The sequence below is a fragment of the Rhincodon typus genome, chromosome 31 (assembly GCF_021869965.1).
Source record: "Rhincodon typus isolate 14 chromosome 31, sRhiTyp1.1, whole genome shotgun sequence".
NCBI lineage: Eukaryota > Metazoa > Chordata > Chondrichthyes > Orectolobiformes > Rhincodontidae > Rhincodon > Rhincodon typus.
Window position 1 is genome coordinate 8,155,531 of NC_063362.1, and position 19,467 is coordinate 8,174,997.

General features: G+C 44.5%; 1 protein-coding gene across 1 annotated transcript in view; it reads right to left on the minus strand.

The window, feature by feature from the left end:
* Window positions 1-11,266: 11,266 nt before the first annotated feature.
* LOC125486627 (rho guanine nucleotide exchange factor 7-like) overlaps window positions 11,267-19,467 on the minus strand; it is a 37,951-nt gene continuing 29,750 nt past the window's right edge. The window contains exon 7 of the mRNA XM_048614868.1: window positions 11,267-11,380. Coding sequence (XP_048470825.1) covers window positions 11,267-11,380 — 114 coding nt within the window. The remainder of the gene's footprint in view (window positions 11,381-19,467) is intronic.

Consider the following 19,467-nt stretch of genomic DNA (forward strand, 5'->3'; position numbering starts at 1 on the left):
CGCTGTACCCGGTGTGGCTTCCTCTACATCGGGGAAACCAAGCGGAGGCTCGGGGACCGCTTTGCAGAACACCTACGCTCGGTTCGCAATAAACAACTGCACCTCCCAGTCGCGAACCATTTCAACTCCCCCTCCCATTCCTCAGACGACATGTCCATCCTGGGCCTCCTGCAGTGCCACAACGATGCCACCCGAAGGTTGCAGGAACAGCAACTCATATTCCGCTTGGGAACCCTGCAGCCCAATGGTATCAATGTGGATTTCACAAGTTTCAAAATCTCCCCTCCCCCTACCGCATCCCAAAACCAGTCCAGCTCGTCCCTGCCTCCCTAACCTGTTCTTCCTCCCACCTATCCCCTCCTCCCACCTCAAGCCGCACCTCCATCTCCTACCGACCAACCTCATCCCGCCCCCTTGACCTGTCCGTCCTCCCTGGACTGACCTATCCCCTTCCTAACTCCCTACCTACACTCACCTTTACTGGCTCCATCCCCGCCTCTTCGACCTGTTTGTTTCCTCTCCACCTATCCTCTCCTCTATCCCTCTTCTATCTGCCTCCCACTCTCTCCCTATTTATTTCAAAACCCCCTTCCCCTCCCCCTTTTCTGATGAAGGGTCTAGGCCCGAAACGTCAGCCTCTCTGCTCCTATGATGCTGCTTGGCCTGCTGTGTTCATCCAGCCCTGCACCTTGTTGTCTCAGATTCTCCAGCATCTGCAGTTCCTACTATCTCTCACCTATACCTTCTCCTGTCCTCATCTGAATTGATGCAGTACGCAAACACCAAGTATCACTATATATCGAGGTTCTGCCTGACCCCTGTTACGAAGGATGTGTCTGACCTTGTTGCCGAGTAGTTGGAATGTTCCCTGTCATGTCCTTCGTGGAAAAATTTTCAAGCAGAAATACCTTTGACCACAAGTCCATCAGGAAATGGTAAGCACATAGCACCCTCGAGATCCTGCCGGAAAAGGAGAAGGTGGATCCTGTCAAGTTGATCTCTGAGCAATGCCTCATTGCCAGCACTTTCCAACAAGCACCAAGACATCGCTTGACTAATGGTGAGAAGGGCACTACCTGTGAGATCCTTCATGTACGCCCAGACTCTCTGTGCCACTGCCCTCAAAGTGGCTGCGGGGTGGTGTTGGGGGTAGAGACTATCTCTCATCTCCTGCTGGAATGTGCCTTTACAAACGAAGTCTGGAGAGATGCAGCAGTTTTTGTCAAGGTTCATCCCAAACAGCTCTACAATGCAGGACTCTGTGCTGTACGGTTTGTTCCCCAGGACGCACACTGGACAAACATTCACTGTGTCTGGTGAAAGACAGTCTTTGGTCTACCCGAAATGACCAAGTGTTGCAGACTGGCATATTCCAAGGTCCAGGACTATGTGCTGAGGAACAGACTAAAGCTTGGGGCAGCTGCTGCTAAGGCATCGTGGGGAAAGGAACAAAAACAAAGTTGCTGGAAAAGCTCAGCAGGTCAGGCAGTATCTGTGAAGGGAAAAACAGAGTTAACGTTTCGGGTCCAGTGACCCTTCCACAGAACTGATGGTGGATGTGAAAATGCCAGTTTATATGCAAAGAAGAGGGAGGTGGTTGGGGTAGGGAGTAAACGATAGGATAGAGCCCAAAGAGAGAGAGAGACAGTTGGACAGACAAAGGAGTTGCTAACGATCAGGCTGGGAGGGTGAATAGTTGTTAATGGGGACTGTTAGTGACTAACAACAGGGGGTGTGTAGTGGCAGGCTATGTGGTAACAAGGCCTGGTGTGTGGGGTGGGGGGCTGGGACATGGGAAAGTTTAGGCCCTAAAATTATTGAACTCAATATTGAGTCCGGAGGGCTGTAGGGTCCCCAAGCGGAAAATGAGGTGTTGTTCCTCCAGCTTGCGTTGGGCTTCGCTGGAACACAGTGGAGAAAGGACTCCGTTTGAGATCTTTTAGCTAAAGCACAATGGGTATCCATTCAGTTAACAGACCACCAACCCTGGTGCCTCAAATGTACATTACATAATATGTTGCATAAGTAAGAAATGCCTTTGGGTTGTTGGTACTGTCAGAGTCAAACTGCAATGCTTGATCTCAATGGTCTAAGACTGTACAGAACTGAACTGCTTTAGTGACTATGTGTATATGAATATATTTTTCATGGATAAAGTATATTTTTGAATATAATAAAATGTCTGTATAAAGCAGGTGAGCATGTTCATTAAGGTACTCATCATGAATGTGCAACAGACTGGGGTGAGACAGGCTGAGGTTGGAATAAGGCACATGACTAATACTGTCTAATGAAGCTGACGTTATGAAGTTTCACCTCACTTGTGTACATCTGCACATTCAGGTCTGGACTTGAACTCTCTGAGCCATGTGATTGACCCACTTGCTCTTGACAGGTCACGTTATTCCCTACGATTGCCCACAACTATCCTTGATCCCTGACCCTTACGGGGGTCAGTGTTGGTAACAGCCTTAGTTCATTCCTGGGAAGTTATTGTATTCATGTCAGCAGCCTGTTCATTTATGCCTCAGTGGCGCCAAACCAATACTTGCAGGCAGCCCTTTGGAAGACTCTGTAATATTGCCTAGATCTCAAAGGCATTATACTGCTAAAACACCTGGAAAAAAAATCACGTGACATGTGTTACTATCAACAGTTAATTAGTCAGTCAACTATGTATATAATGTAACAGTAACCCAGGCTAAATGTACATTTGAGATATAATAATGTAAATTATTAACATTGTTAACAAAGTTCTGGACATCTGTCTTAACAAGAACTCAGTTTTCCTTGCAAATGCTGTAAGATCTAACATTGAAAGAAGCACTTAGAGTATATCTTATTTGCAGTGATGTCTTATCCTAAAGAAACCACATCACATGCCAAAGATTTGACTCTATAATCTAGGGGATAATTGTATTGTCAAATGCCTCATCTTTCCAATGAGTTATTAAGCAGTGACTCTGCCTGCGGTCTCAGGTGTACCTAAAAGATCACATTGACATATTCTTCAAAGAACAAGGGAGTTTTTGCACTTATTTTTGAACCAGAGCTTAAAGTGATCAGCCAATCTGGTTGCATTTTGGAGAGAAAGTGTTACCATTTCAAGCCAATGACCTTGTATAAGAATACAACAAATTGGCCACTTCTCCTTGAATTTTATTTTGTTGTGGTATCTTCCAGTGACTAAAATGAGCTGTTATGTCTCCTGCATTATAACAGTGACTTCAGAAGGATTTCTTTGGGACATCCTTGAAAGTGGCTATAGAAATCTTTAGTGTAGCTGACAAAGAGAACATGGAGACTGGATGGAGAAGCTTGGAGTGGTGACTACATCATTCAACTTGGCCAAATTGGTCAGTTTGGAGAAGGGGGAGCAGTAAGGAAAAAGAGGAAATTTTGGGGAGAATGTTCTGGAAAGCTAGATCAAGATAGCTGAAAGCCTGTTAGAGTAGAGGTACAGAACAGAATATTGATGCCCAGATAACAGAATGGAATGTTCAAAAATGGGTGAAAGTGGCAAGAGAGCTTTGGAGTTGATGAGGTGGGAGGGGAGGAAAATCTCTGAAGAGACCTGTAGACACAGGGATGGATATTATTCTCAATGTTGGAGGCCAGTAGGAAACTGACATAAATTGGCAAAGCTATGTGAGAGGGGTAAACTGGACTTTGAGTGACAAATTTACACGAACACACACAGACACACACCAATCAGGAGCAAGTATCTTGTCAGATTTGTCCCATTCCCAGGCAAGTGGTCTTGAAGACAATGATCCAATCTTATTTTCCAGTCTTTTTTGAAACTAGTGAACTCCTCTCAGATCAGGTTGGGTGGATTGGCCATGCTAAATTGTCCATAGTGTCCAGGGATGTGTAGGCTAGGTGGGATTAGCCATGGGAAACGCAGAGTTACAGGGATAGGATAGGGGGTTAGTCTGGACAGGATGGTCTTCAGAGGGTCAGTGTTGACTCAATGGGCCAAATGGCCTGATTCCCCACTGTAAGGATTCTATGATTTCAACTTATGTTCCATGAACCCGATTCATGTACTGAACAGATCTTTGAGATTCACATCTTCAGAAGTCAAATCAACACTCCCCCATTCCATTATGGGAGTTCCAAAGCAGTGTCCTGGACAAAATCTCAACCAGGAGGGAAGGAAGGCAGTTTACAAAAACCTGAGTAGAGCAGCACAGCACACCTCACGGAACCATTAAAACATTCCAAATATAACAAAGTATCTTCAGTAATGATTGAATCTTTGCCCAGATACCAGAAAGACTTCCTTCCTTTCTTTATATTGTGTAATGCAATCTATAAGAACCTAACCAAGAGACAAGGTTACTGATTCATCATCTCAACTGAAAATAAGGTGATGGCTTAATAATATTATCGCCAGGCTGTTAACCCAGGGACTCAGGTAAAGTTTAGGGACCTGTGGCAGATAGTGATTTTGTGAATTTAATAAAGCTCTGGAATTAAGAGTCTAATAACAACCATGAAAGCATTATTAGGGGAAACACCCATCTGGTTCACTAATGCCCTTGAGGAAACAATTACCTTTATCTTGTCTGGCCTACATGTAACTCCAGAAATGCAGCAATGTGGTTGGCTCTTAACTACTCCCTGAGCAATTAGGCAGTGATGGACAATAAATGCTGGATTAGCCACATCTAACGACTGATTTAAAAGAAATATGTCTTCCATTAGCATGAGATGGTGGACAGCTTTGGGGAGTCAGGAGGTGAGTTACTCATCGCAGTATTCCCAGCTTCTGACCTGCTACTGTGGCCACTGTGTTTATGTGGTGAGTCTAGTTTAATTTATGGTCAATGCTAACCCCCAGGATGTTGATAGTTGCAGATTCAGTGAAGGTAATGTCTTTGAATGTCAAGTAATGGTGGTTAATTCCTTCTTTTGGAGATGGTCATTGCATCGCATTTATGTGGAGTGAATGGTACTTGCCTGCTGTGAGTCCAAGCCTGGATATTGTCCAGATCTTGTTGCATTTGAATGTGGACTGCTTCAGTATCTGAGGAGTTGTGCATGGTGCTGAACGTTGTGTAATCATTGGCAAACATCCCTACTTCTGACCTTATGGTGGAGACAAGGTCATTGATGAAAGACCTGAAGATGGTTGGGCCTAAGATACTATCTTGAGGGACTCCAGCAGAGATGTTCTGGAGCTGAGATGACTGACCTCCAACAATTGTAACCATCTCCCTATGGGGCAGGTCTGACTTCAGTCAGTGGAGAGTTTGCCCCCATTGATTCTCATTGATTGCAGTTTTGCCAGGGCTCCTTGATGCCACACTTGGTCGAATACAGCCTTGATGTCAAGGGCTGTCATACTCACCTCACCTCTGGAATTCAGCTGTTTTGTCTATGTTTGACCCAAGGCTGTAATGAGGTCAGGAGCTGAGTGGCCCTGGCGGAACCCAAACTGGGCATCACTGAGCAGGTTATTGCTGAGCAGGTGCTGCTTGATAGCGCTGTTACTGACACCTTCCCTCACTTTATTGACAATCGGGAATAGAGCGTGGGGTGATTAATTGCCAGAGTGAGATTCATCCTGTTTTTTGTGTATAGGATAACTGGGCAATTATCCATAATGTTTGGTAAATGCCAATATTGTAATTGTACTGGAAGAGCTTGGCTAGGGGAGCACAAGTCTTCAGGACTGTCATTGGAATGTTGTCAGGGCCTATAAAATTATTGCAAAGGTAGTGATCTTTGCAGTATCCAGTGCCTCCAACAATTTGTGATACCATGAGGGAAGAGAATTGGCTAAAGACTGTTTTTTTTTCATTAACGGGATGAGGACGTTGCTGGCCAGGCAGCATTTATTGTCCATCCCGAAGTGCCCAGAGTCAACCACGTTGCTGTGGGTCTGGAGTCATATGTAGGCCAGACCAGAAGGATGGCAGTTTCCTTCCCTAAAGGACATTGGTGAACCACATGGGTTTTTCCTGAAAATTGACAATGGATTCATGGTCATCACTAGATTCTAATTCCAGCTTTTGTTTTAAAAATTGAATTCAAACTCCACCAGTTGCCATGGTGGAATTTGAGCCCAGGTTCCTAGAATGTTATCTGGGTCTCTGGACTAACTGTCCAGCAATAATACCACTAGGCCGTTGTCTCCCCATTGCTGGTAAATGTGATGCTGGGGACCACTGGAGGAGGCCGAGATGGATCATCCACTTGGCACTCTGGCTGAAGATTGTTGCGAATTCTTCAGCTTTATCTTTTGTGCTGATATGTTGGGCTCTTCCATCATTGAGGATGGGGATATTTGTGGAGCCTCCTCCACCTCCTGTGAGTTACCTAATTGTCCACCACTATTCATGACTGGCTGTGGCAGCACTGGAGAGCCTAGATCTGATCCATTAGTTGTGGGATCACTTTGCTCCGTCTATCACTTGCTGCTTATACTGTTTGGTACCTACGTAGTCTTGTTTGGTAGATTCACCAGGATGACACCTCATCTTCAGGTATGCCTGGTGCTACTCCTGGCATGCCCTCCTGCTCTCTCCATTGAACCGGGGATTGATCCCCTGACTTGATGGTAATGCTCGAGTGGGGGATATGCCGGGCCATGAGGTTGCAGAATGTGCTGCAGTACAATTCTGCTGCTGTTGATGGTCCACAACACCACATGTCTGCCCAGTCCTGAGTTGCTCGATTTGGTTGAAGTCTGTCCATTTATCATGGTGATAGTGCCACACAACACGATGGAGGGTATTCTCAATGTGAAGGTGGGACTTTGTCTCCACGATGACTGCACAGTGCCGACTCTTACCAATTCTGCCTAACGTTCATGTAGCATGTACCTTGGGTCTCTTTCACATGTAACTGCGTGGGAATCTGTGTACTGCTGTTGCTCTTTGATGTGCCTCCTATCACGAGATTGAAGGCCCCTCTCTCACAGAAGAAAACATTTCACTCTCCTGGAGATAGCAAGAACCGTCGATGCTGGAGTCAGAGATAACACAGTGTGGAGCTGGAGGAACACAGCAGGCCAGGCAGCATCAGAGGAGCAGGAAAGTTGATGTTTTGGGTAGGGACCTCACATACCCACTCCATATTAGGTGGCAGCCGTTTTCATCTCCATTGCTTCCTTGTTATTTAGAGCATGATGAGTGGCAACAATGATTGCTTATCCAACATCTTAACATCGGTGAACTCCCAGATGTAGATATTCCCTTCTCTGTAGGCGTTCCCATCAACCCAAGTCCCAACCTAAATTGTTGATCTAAAGCTTTATCTGCCCACTTAAACCACCCCCAGCACCTGGCATATCAAAAAAACACAAGTAGCTAACCCTTGAATGTTGACCTGCATCCCCCCCACCTTCATTATCCCCACTGCACCCAGCTATTCTGGCTCCAATCCCCAATATTAGGTTGCCTAGTTTCCCTCCCACAGCAGTGGGGCTCTGATGATTGTCCTTGGTGTTTAGACACGACGCACTGTAGCCCACATATTGGAGGGACTTAGCCAGCCAGCTCCCTGTGATGGGAAATCAGAGCCCTGATATCTGTATGGTTCCAGACTCAGTTCCTCAGACTCCCTGGAAAGGTTGCACTGGACCCAGACCCATAGACTGACAGTGGCCCACACCCCAGACCCACAGGACTGACTGTGACCCATTCCCCAGACCCTCGGGGCTGATTGTGGCCCACTCCCCAGACTGGAGAGGTATGGTCCCCTATGAACCTGACTGCGCCAACCAGCTGATCACCTCATCCATGCCCCTGGACATATCAGAGGCTGCCCCTCACTGGGATCATCAGGTCCCTGGACTTGACTGAGGACTGAAACCTCTGAGACATTGAGACCTGACCATTAGCTGGAAGCTCATGCAGTATCTTTGGCACATGGTGCAGGTGTAACGCTGATAGAGCACAGTGCTATAATGCAGCCCCTTGACTGCTGACGGAGCTTTAAAGGCAGGGCCAGGAGCCAAAGCACAAAAGTTAAGGCAGGGATGCTGTGAAGTAGGTACAAACTGAGAGAGCATGCGAGCGAGCGAGCAGCCTTGTTCAATCCTTGAGTGTCCTTGCAGCAGCTTTGCAATGACAGCTGCTGGCATACACCAGAGAGCAGCATTAAAGTGCAGAAAAGTAGAGTAACTGGAGCGGCATGTACCATGATGATGTGGTGAGGTTGGTGTATGTAGCAGACCAATGTTTGTGTACGTGGAGTATACGATGCTGCTGTCTATTGAGTGTACCCATGAGATGTTGATGCCTGGCATCCATTGCGGAGTTTCAGAGGGGTTGGTAGCGAGCTGAAGTCACCAGATGCCCACTCAGATTTCCATGTTGACTTGTTCTTTGCCCCTAGTTTCACTCCAGTAGCTGGGAACATGAGGGAGTGTGAGAACATAATGAGGGTAATTATGAGTGATGTTCTCCATCGATACACCTCCTGCTGCCCACCAGCAAAAATCCTGTCTCATGTCCAGGGCTTAGTTGGAAAATGTGCCGTTTTGATCTCAAGGTTTGATATCCCACCCGACTTTCCCAAATTTCCTGCACATCATCTATGGCCTGGGAAGATTCTGCCCCTAGTAACTGAAACAGAGAACTCCGTGATGGCGATAATGCTAGGCTAGTGACCCACGCAGAATCCCAGCTACAAAGACTATGGACTACCTCTCCCATGCCCACAGCATGTTTCCCTGTGACTATCTCTCCATGTTCACGGCGTGTATGGAACATGTTGTTGTATCTCTGCCCCTGATCACACCAAGTTACTTGCTGTTGGGAGTTGCCAGTGAATTCTGCTCCCTCAGGTCTACAATGGTGGATAAACTGTCTCTTGACGCTCAAAAGAGCCCCCACCTGTGGCTTGCTGTCCAAGATGATGAAACAAGCAGTAAGTTGGAGTTGCTGAGATGAAAACATGCCTGAGATAACCTTGAGCTGAGCCTTAGGATGTTGCTGGTTGATAAGGTCTCAGCACCTTATTGGATGCCTGAGAACTATCAATGATCAATTGATGATCTGTCAAGGGAAGGTGTTTGGTGATTCCCATCTCTGCTGCCTGTGGCACACTAGTTGTGGTAGCCCCTTCAAAGGCAGAGCTACCAAAATGGTTAAGACTCAACTGATGGATTGGTTTCATTGGTTCAGGTACAATCCATGATGGAATACAGTCAGATACCCCAGAACTTTACTGTAGTCGGAGTCAGCAATCAGTAGGGTGCTTAAAACTTGAGGATGGCTGCAATTGTGACGTAAAGGCCTCAGACATCAATTAAAGATAAAATCATCATAATCCCAGAGAACCACAGCGTCACTCTCTCACTACAGAGAGAGAGTCATAGAGTCATACAGCACGGAATCTGACCCTTCAGTCAAACTAATCCTTGCTGAACATAATCCCAAACTAAACTAGTCCCACCTGCCTGCTCCTGGCCCATATCCCTGCAACCTTTCCTATTTGTGTACTTATCCAAATGTCTTTTAAATATTGTGGTTACACCCACATCCACCACTTTCTCAGCAAGCTCATTCCACACACAAACCATGCTCTGTGTAAAAAATTTGTCCCTCATGTCTTTTTTAAAATCTCTCTCCTCTCACCTTAATGTGCCCCCCTAGTCTTGAAATCCTCCATCCTAGGGAAAGGACAACTACCACTAACTCTATCTGTACCTCTCATTATTTTATAAACTTCTATATGGTCAAGAGAGAGACAGATGACTGTGGTGAGTTTATCCTGAAGGTCAGCTACATGTCAGGTGAGGACAGAAGTTGAGAAGGAGAGTCCTTGATGGTAAACTCAGCCAATGCAGGAATTGAACCTGAACTGTTGGCATCCTTGTATTGCAAACCAGCCATCCAGCTGACTGGCATTAATGATCACACCAGGGAATCAGTAGCTGATGGCAGAGGCAAAGACGTGGCCCATATCACCACAGTGACCAATGGCTACAGCAACTTGGCAATCAACATCAACACGCCAGAATGGTACTCGGTAACTTCACATGGGGACCTGCCTACTAAGGCCTGACTCACAGCATCAACAGCAATGTAGAATATTAGACTCATAGAATGCCTACAGGGTGGAAACAGGCCCTTCAACCAAACAAGTCCACACCGACCCTTGGAGCATCCCACCCAGACCCATTCCCCCATAACCCCCATATTCTGGAACACTACGGACAATTTCCCACAGCCAATCCAGCTGCACATCTTTGGACTGCGGGAGGAAACCGGAACACCCAGAGGAAACTCACGCAGACACGGGGAGAATATGCAAACTCCACACAGACAGTTGCCCGAGGGTGGAATCAAACCCGTACCCCTGGCCTTGTGAGGCAGCAGTGCTAACCACTGAGCCATCGTGCCACCCAGGATATAGGGCATAGAGAAATCGCACTCAAAATGGATTGTTTTCTGAGTTCATTATCTATCTGAAACGGACTGATGTCAATGAAAACAAAGGCAATATGCACCCCTTGTCCACAAGGAAGCCAATAGAAATCAATTTGCAGAATGGCTGCTTGATATCAGTTGTATTGTGTAAATATGAACTGTAATTGTCAGTGAAGGGAAGATCTCAGAGTATCACAAACTGTAGTACAAAAAACTCAGCTGTACTGCACGTTATATAACTTTGAACAATTATATTGTATACTTTTATAACTTTATAACAAGGTCTTTATTTTTTGAAGATTTGTTCATGGGGTAGATAGAAAATCCGTCACCACAATTGCACTTTTTATATTCACCACCAGGGGTCCTTGAAGCCAAATTATGAATTTATTGTGAACCGACTTGGGGTAGTTTTGGCCTCCTTTCCTATATTGTATACTTTAAACGATTTTTAAAAAGCTGGATTTTTATAGCCCCTTTCACAGCATAAGAATGTACCAAAATGCTTTAAAGCCAATAAATTACTCTTGTGTCCAGACACTGGTGTGGGAAACGAGCAACCAATTGGAGTTTTTCCTTTATTCATTTATGGGATGAGGGTGTCACTGGCTAGGCAGCATTTATTGCCCAGACGACATTCAGGAGTCAACCACATTTATGTGGGTCTGGAACCATATGTAGACTAGACCAGGTGACATTAGTGAACCAGATGTTTTTTTTCCCCCTTGACAATCAACAATAGATTCACAGTCATCATCAGATTCTTAATTCCAGATATTTCATTGAACTCAAATTCCACCATCTGCCATGGCAGGATTTGAACCTGGGTACCCAGAATATTACTTGGGTCACTCAATTAACAGTCCAGTGATAATGCACTATGCCATTGCCTCCCTCTCGAGCACGGCAAGCTCCCACAAGCAGCCTTTGCTGGTGGCTAGATGGTCTATTTTGATGCTATTGAGAAACAGTAAGTAAGAATCTGAGCGAAACTGTGAATGAGAAACTGAGTAAGAAAGTGTCAGTAGGAAACTGAGAGTTGGAAACGGTGAATGAGAAACTGAGTGAACTGAGGCAGCAGCAAAGTGACCATCCCCAAGACTGATGACGAGGGCACAGGAGAGGCAGTTTGCTGGTCTTTGTCTCAATGGGCCATCTACACAGTCCCAGTTTTGAGCACATTAACAAAGCATGAATAGTTGCTTGGTCAAACAGAACATGAATATTGATGAAACAGAGGCATGTTACTGAAACATCTGAACAGAAGTCTATTATATAAATGAAATGAAGATAAATAGAAAGATCCAAACTATGTACATATTTTAAATCATGGTAAAATATAATCCCATTGATCCCAACAGCACTCCTTTACAGTATGCAAACACCAGAGAGATTCCCTTCTCTATCATGTCTATAAGTACTTTAACTGTTGTTTTCCATTCCCATGCTTGAGTGTTTGATTGCCTGTTCCTCAAATATTCACCTTACTGAGCTTAGACTTTCTCAGCTTCAAATAACTCCTTCAAGGTTCTAACCATCCATTTCTGGTCTAGGACTTTCAAACTATATTTCTTATACTGAGGTAGCATATTTCAGAACAATTCTAAGCTACCTCTTTTCTTCTGGGGAAACCATTTTACATGCATAACTTCCACCAGGACTTTGGCACGCTGAAAGGCTTTTCAAGCTCTGGGTGTTTCATCCCAGCAGAAACAAAGTCAATTCCTGATCCTTGTAACTGAAAGCAAACTAGTGATCCCCAATGTTTGCTCTGTTCACTCATAAAACTCTCCCAATGCAGACAAATTCCCATTACCACTCCAGGAAACCTCTCTCTCTTACTGGCTTTAAAAAAATTGTGACTAGAAAATATTGATAACATCATTATACCATTCAATCACAGTCCAATACCCACATGCCACTAATTCAAAATCCAATCTGTAGAATAAATCAGATTAAAATAAAGATACAAATCGTACATCTTAGATCACAATGTCATGAATACTTAGAGTGGTCTATTACACCACAACAGTGACTACACTTCAAAGGGTTTTCAATATTTGTTAAGTCCTTTGGAATATCCTGAGATCATGAAAGACTTCCAATAAAAGCAACTTTGTTTGTCCTATCAGGGGCTTCAAGCTGAGTCAACAAGATAAATGAGGAAGGTTGAAGGAGACATTCATCATGATGGGATGTCAAGGAACTAAGAATAGGTACCAGAAACCTCAGAGCCAACATGAATCAGAAACTGGAATTAACCCCTGACTTAAGGCCTTCTCTAATTGTGGAGACTCACAAGCTGATCTTTGGTGTTTTAGTATGGGCTTGATAGATCTTCATACAAACTCAGGCCAGACTTCACTTTTAAACAATGTTCATTTAAAATCTGAGATAACACAATGTGGAGCTGGATGAACACAGCAGGCCAGGCAGCATCAGAGGGGCAGGAAAGCTGACGTTTCGGGTTGGGACCCTTCTTCAGAAAAAAACTCCAGCATTGGCAGTTCTAACTATCTCTCATTTAAAATCTGTACATTTTTAAGAATTGATGGGATTGGATGTCGCTGGCTTGTCCAACATTGATTGACCATCCCTAATTGTCCTTGAGAAGGTGATGGTGAGCGGCCTTCTTGAACCACTGCAATCCATGTGGGGAATAGGGACACCCCAGTGCTGTTATGGAAGGAGTTCCAAGCTTTTGACAGTGAAAGAACAGATATATGTTTCCAAGTCAGACATTGGAAAATGCATTAAATAAAAATAACGTGTTTGGATTGTGATACAATTCCAGGTATGCAGGACTGAGTGAGATCTCATCTCTCAGGATGATGTAATGTTTTCTTCACAATACATCCTGTCATTTTGGTAAACATTTACTTCAGATCTTTTCTTTTAACTTCTGGTTCTGTTTTGCTGATTAGAACACGTCTGTTGCTTCCCCTTGTTGCTTTGTTCCCTCATCGGAAACATCCTTCCTGAGTTTGATCTGTCACAATGAAACATGTAACTTTGTCTCACACACTGCATAGTCAGTTCGACCATCTGCTTGGGATGAGACACTTTGTGGAATAGCTTAGAAAAAGGCTTGTCTGATATGGTGGTGATAGTCTTGCCTCCCAATCAGTAGGTCATGGGTTCAATTCCTGCTTCAGGTGAGCCTAAACCTAGACTGACCCACAAGGGCAGTACTGAGGGTATGCTACATTGCCAGAGATACTGGCCCTTGGTTGAGATCTCAAACTGAGGCTTTGTCTGTTCTCACAGGTGGATGCAAAATATTCCCAGCAAAGCATTTGTAATTCCTCCCTGGCACATATTTAGGTCTCAACCCACTCTGAACAAAAGAATATCTTGTCATTATCTAATTGCTATTTGTGAGATCTTGCTGTGTGCACTTTGCTACTGTGTTTTCTACATTCTAACACTGACTTCACTTCATAAAGCACTTCATTGGCTGCAAAGTGTCATCAAAAGCACTATATAAATGTAGAGCTTGCACTGACAGCGCACTACACACCTGGAGGACCATCTTTTGGATGAGATGTTTAACTGAAACACCGTCTTCCCTCACAAGTGGTCATCAAAGATCTCTTGACACAATTTTTAAGTTTGCGGATGACGTGAAAATAATGGGGAGGAAGGTTTCAGGCTCCAGGATGCTCTAGGTGGCTGGTCAGAAGGCAACGGCAGTGGCAAATGGAATTTAACCCTGAAAACTGTGAGGTGATGTATTCTGGTAGGACTAACAAGGCAAGGGAGTACATGATGTTTTTTGGAGGGGTATGATTTTGTGAGCATGACCAAGTCAGGTTGCTGTTCAATTAATTTGTGAGGCACTTCTTCCAATTCTAGCACAAGCCCCCAGATGTTAGTGAGGAGGACTTTGCAAGCTGAGTGTATCATTGTCACTCCCAGTGCGCAGGTTGGTGATGATTGCTCCAGCTGGTTCCATGCTTTTTGAGGCGTTTTAGTATTTTTTTATTTCAAAAATATACTTTATTCATCAGAAAGTCTATATACATACATAGTCACTAAAGCAGTTTGGTTCTATACAGTAGCATTTGAAGAAAACAAACATTGGCATTTGACTCTATCCAACAAACAAATCTAAGGCATTTCTTAGAGATAGTAGGAACTGCTGATGCTGGAGTCTGAGATAACAAGGTGTAAAGCTTGATGAACACAGCAGGCCAAGCAGCATCAGAAGAGCAGGAAAGCTGACATTTCAGGTTGGGACCCTTCATTTCTGAAGAAGGGTTCAGACCCGAAACGTCAGCTTTCCTTCTCCTCTGATGCTGCCTGGCCTGCTGTGTTCATCCAGCTCTACACCTTGTTATCTAAGGCATTTCTTACTTGTGTAAGATTATATTTACATATATTTCAGGCACCTGGAAGGTCCAATAACTGAACGAATCCCCATTTAACTTCGGCTGAAAGGCGACAGACAGTGCCCCACTGTGCCTTGGCAGCACCTGCCCCAAGCTTTAGTGCGTCCCTCAGCATGTTGTCCTTGACTCTGGAATATGCCAGTTTGCAACACTCAGTCGGAGTCAACCCCATGCTCTGAAAGACCAACAGATTTCGGGCAGACCAAAGAGTTGTTTTCACTGAGTTGATGGTCCTCCAGGCGCAGCTGATGTTTGTCTTGGTGTGCATCCCTGGGAACAGAGTGTAGAGCACAGAGTTCTGCATCACGGAGTTGCTAGGGATGAACTTCGACACAAACCACTGCATCTTTCCCCAGATTACCTTTGCAGAAGCACATTCCAGCAGGAGGGGTGTGACAGACTGTACACCACCTCCCCACCCACCCACCATCGGCCCCCTGCAGTTTCGGGCAGACAAAAGAGCATCTTTCACTGAGTTGACGGCCCTCCAGGTGCAGTGGTCATTGTACAAGGATGCCATGCTTGGCCATCTCAAAGGGCAGTTAGCTGTCAACCACATTGTTGTGGATCTGGAATCACAGCAGATTTCCTTCCCTAAAATTAACCACATAGTTTTTATAAAAAGAAATGAACTTTTAATTTAATGTCCTAAATTCGCCCGTTCGCTGTGGTAGTATTCAAACACAGGTCTGCAGAGTATTATCTGCGTCTCAGAATTGATAAGCCCAGCAACAACAACACCACCAAACCTGCACACCTGGAATTATGATAGTAAAATGTAGGGTATGCAGGGTAGTTTGATCATAGAGTAGGATAATAAGTCGGCATAACATTGTGGGCCGAAGGGCTTGTACTGTGCTGGACTGCTCTATGTTCTATGTTCAAACCATTGCTTCCCTGTTTCAGGGCCATTTCATATCTCGAAGAGTTTTCCAGCCAATAAAGTACATTGTTTTTGCAGTTGGTTCACTGTTGTAGTACAGGAAACAAAACAACTAATTTCACATCGGCAAGCTCCACAATCATCAATGTAACAATGATCATCAAACATCTCTTACATTGTTGATTGAAGGATAGCTACTGTCCCAGTTGTGTGCAGTGGTAGTGTCCATACCCCTGAACCAGACAGCCTGGGTTCAAGTCCTATCTGCCCTAGAGCTATGTCCTAGCACCTCCGATCAGGTTGATTAGGCAAATGTTGAGATACTGGCCTGGACACGGGGATAATACCTTCTCATAATTGTGCTGCAGAATTTTTTACAGGAAGGATATTCCTTACGGTGGGGGAGTCCAGGACCAGGGGTCATGATTTACGGATAAGGGAGATCCATTTTTGGACTGAGCTTAGGAGAAATTCCTTTACCCAGAGATTGGCGAATCTGTGGAATTCACTACCAGAGAAAGTGGTTGAGGCTAAAACATTATGTATTTGCATGAAGGAAGTTGATATAGTTCTTATGGCTAAAGGGATCACGGTATATGGGGACAGTGGGATTACGGTAATGAGCTCAATGATCAGCCATGATCGTATTGAATGGTGGAGCAGGCTTAAGGGGCCGAATGGCCTACTCCTGCTCCTATTTTTCTAATTTTCTATGTCACACCCACCTGGGAGGGCAGATAGGGCCTTGGTGTAGTGCCTGATCTGAAAGGTGGCATCTCTGACAGTGTAGTACTCCCTCAATACTGCAATAGAATGTTAGTAAATGTCCCACTCACCCAAAACAGCCCAAGCCCCTCAATCACCCTCACACTGGGGGAACCAACAACCATCACCCAGAATCACAGAATACTTACAGTGCAGAAAGAGGCCATTCGGCCCATCGTGTCTGCACCGACTCTTCAAATGAGCATCGTTATCTGGTGCCAACCTCCTGCTCTCCCCCATACCTTTGCACGTTATTTCTATCCAAGTAGTCATCCAATCTGCTCTTGGAACGCCTCCGTTGAACCTGGGTCCACCACATTTTCAGGCAGCGCGTTCCACATCCTAACTAATCGCTGTGTGAAAAAGTTTTTTCTCACGTCGCCCTTGTTTCTTTTACGCGTCACTGCGGCTCCATGAAACAGGGCAAGGGGGCTAGTTTTGCACAAGAATCTGAACCAATTCTCCAACTCAGTCGCTGCCTTGCATAGCACACTGTAAACAGAAGTCAGAGTGTGGCATGGCACCAATAAAGAAGACAGGCCAAACTAAAAGGATTAAGATCATCCGAGCTGACACTCTGACATGTCCTGGAAATAAATTTTGAAACTGTCCTATTTATTATGATGGGTAAAATGGAAGTTTTTAACCTCAAGTGTTGCATGTTAATTATCATGCAGCAATGAATTGCTTGCTGTGACTTTACAGCTTGTTTACACTAAGGCTAATCCTGTTATGGCCTGAACTGCTGTCAACTGGTTTGCAATACCCCAGGCTGTATTGTTGGCCATCAATTGGAAAGAGGAGGACTCTCATACCCTGGCAACTACTCAAGAGTCAGTAATATTACAATAAACACAGGATCGAGGAATTGTTACAGTGCAAAAGGAGGTCATTCATCCCATATTCTCCCTGCTGTCTCTCCAAATGAGCATCTCTTAAGTGCCATTTGCCTGCTTCCTGCCTGCATCCCTGCACATTGTTCCTTGAAAGCATAGTCTCAGATAGACAGGGTAGTGAAGAAAGCATTTTATATGCTTGTCTTTATCGGTCAGTGCATTGAGTATAGGAGTTGGGATGTCATGTTGTGGCTGTACAGGACATTGGTCAGGCCACTTTTGGAGTACTGTATTCATTTCTGGTTTCCCTGCTATAGGAAAGATATTGTGAAACTTGAAAGGGTTCAGAAAAGATTTACAAGGATGTTGCCAGGGTTGGAGGATTTGAACTATAGGGAGAGGCTGAATAGGCTGGGGCTATTTTCCCTTGAACGTTGGAGGCCGAGGGGTGACCTTATAGAGGTTTATAAAATCATGAGGGGCCTAGATAGGGTGAACAGTCAAGGTCTTTTCCCCAGGGTAGGGGAGTCCAAAACTAGAGGGCATAGGTTTAAAGTGAGAGGGAAAAGATTTAGAAGTGATCTAAGGTGAAACTCGTTCACACAGAGGGTGGTGCACGTATGGAATGAGCTGCTAGAGGAAGTGATGGAGGTTGGTACAATTACAACATTTAAAAGGCATCTGGATATGAATATGAATAGGAATAGAAATGAATATGAATCTGGATACATGAATAGGAAGGGCTTAGAGGGATATGCGCCAAATGCTGGCAAATGGGACTAGATTAATGTATAATATCTGGTTGGCGTGGGTGAGTTGGACCAAAGGGTCTGTTTCTGTGTTGAACATCTCAATGACTCTATGACAGTATGAGTGTCTCGACTGAATAATGCTGACTATCTGGAGTAATCACACAATCACATCCACAAGGCGAGCAATCTGGCGATTTCCAGGCAGCAGGTTCAACTAAGGCCATGTTCTGCAGAAGGTGGGAGCAAAACTGATTAAGAAAAGGAAGTTACTTTTATAAAGAACCGTCAACAGCCTCAGGATGTCCCACCAAGTTGAACTGCGCACGAAAATATTTCCTCTTTAAAACTGAAATCACTGTTGCAAGCTCATTGCTCCTACGTGCGCTCCCTCAGTACTCGAATTAAGTTTCAGCATGGATACTGCGCTCAAGTATTTTGTGAACCTACGAAGGTCTAACTCAAAGCCAAGAGTGCGACTGTCAATTTGATCTCTAGTAAGCAACTGCAGTTCCCCACCAACTGGAAACAGGATCCCATGGGGAGATTGGAAATAAAAGCAAAACAGGGTTGAGTTTATACAACCTTGTGTTGCAACAAGGGTTATAGTCATTTAAGTACTTTATGAATAGCAGTCATTCCTGTAATTAGGAGATATGTCAATTTGTGCAGCACAATCTCTGAAAAACAGCAATAGGATAAAGCTCAAATAACTTTCTTTTAGCAAAATTCACTGAAGGAAGACTGGGGGAGAACTTCTTTGAAATAGTGCAATGGGAATTTGTATACGTACATGAAAGGGGCATCGGTTAAACATCTCATCCAAAAGGCAGCCCATCTGACAGTGCTGCACTTACACGTCACTTTATAGAAACGCCCACTTAGTCTCGTCGCTCAGATCTTTGGAGTAGAAACTGAATGCGTAATATTCAGAATGTGAGATGAGATTGAGACTGCTAACACAGTGCACAGCTGGTGTCTGTGCTAAAAACAACAAATGCTGGAGATCACAGCGGGTCAGGCAGCATCCATGAAGAGAGAACAAGCTAGCATTTTGAGTCTAGATGACAAGAGTCACCTGGACGCGAAACATTAGCTTGCTCTCTCTCCATGGATGCTGCCTCACCCATTGCGATCTCCAGCATTTGTTGTTTTCAATACAGGTTCCAGCATCTGCAGTAATTTACTCTTAACTGATGATTATGTTTCCTCAGTGTTTGTGAGGACAAAGCTAAGCAGAACAGCATATCTGGAGGAAATGTTAAATCTGAAAGCATCTTTGTTTTCCTTTCGGGACATTTTTGCATGACGTTAAATCTGAAATCAACATCTTTTGTGTTCCAAATGTATACAGTATCTAAACATTTTTATTATGTTGTAGTTATGTTGCTTTGGACAACTTGAGAAGCACTTTCCCTGCGTACTGTGAAAGTTTATAATAAAGCTGCTACTAAC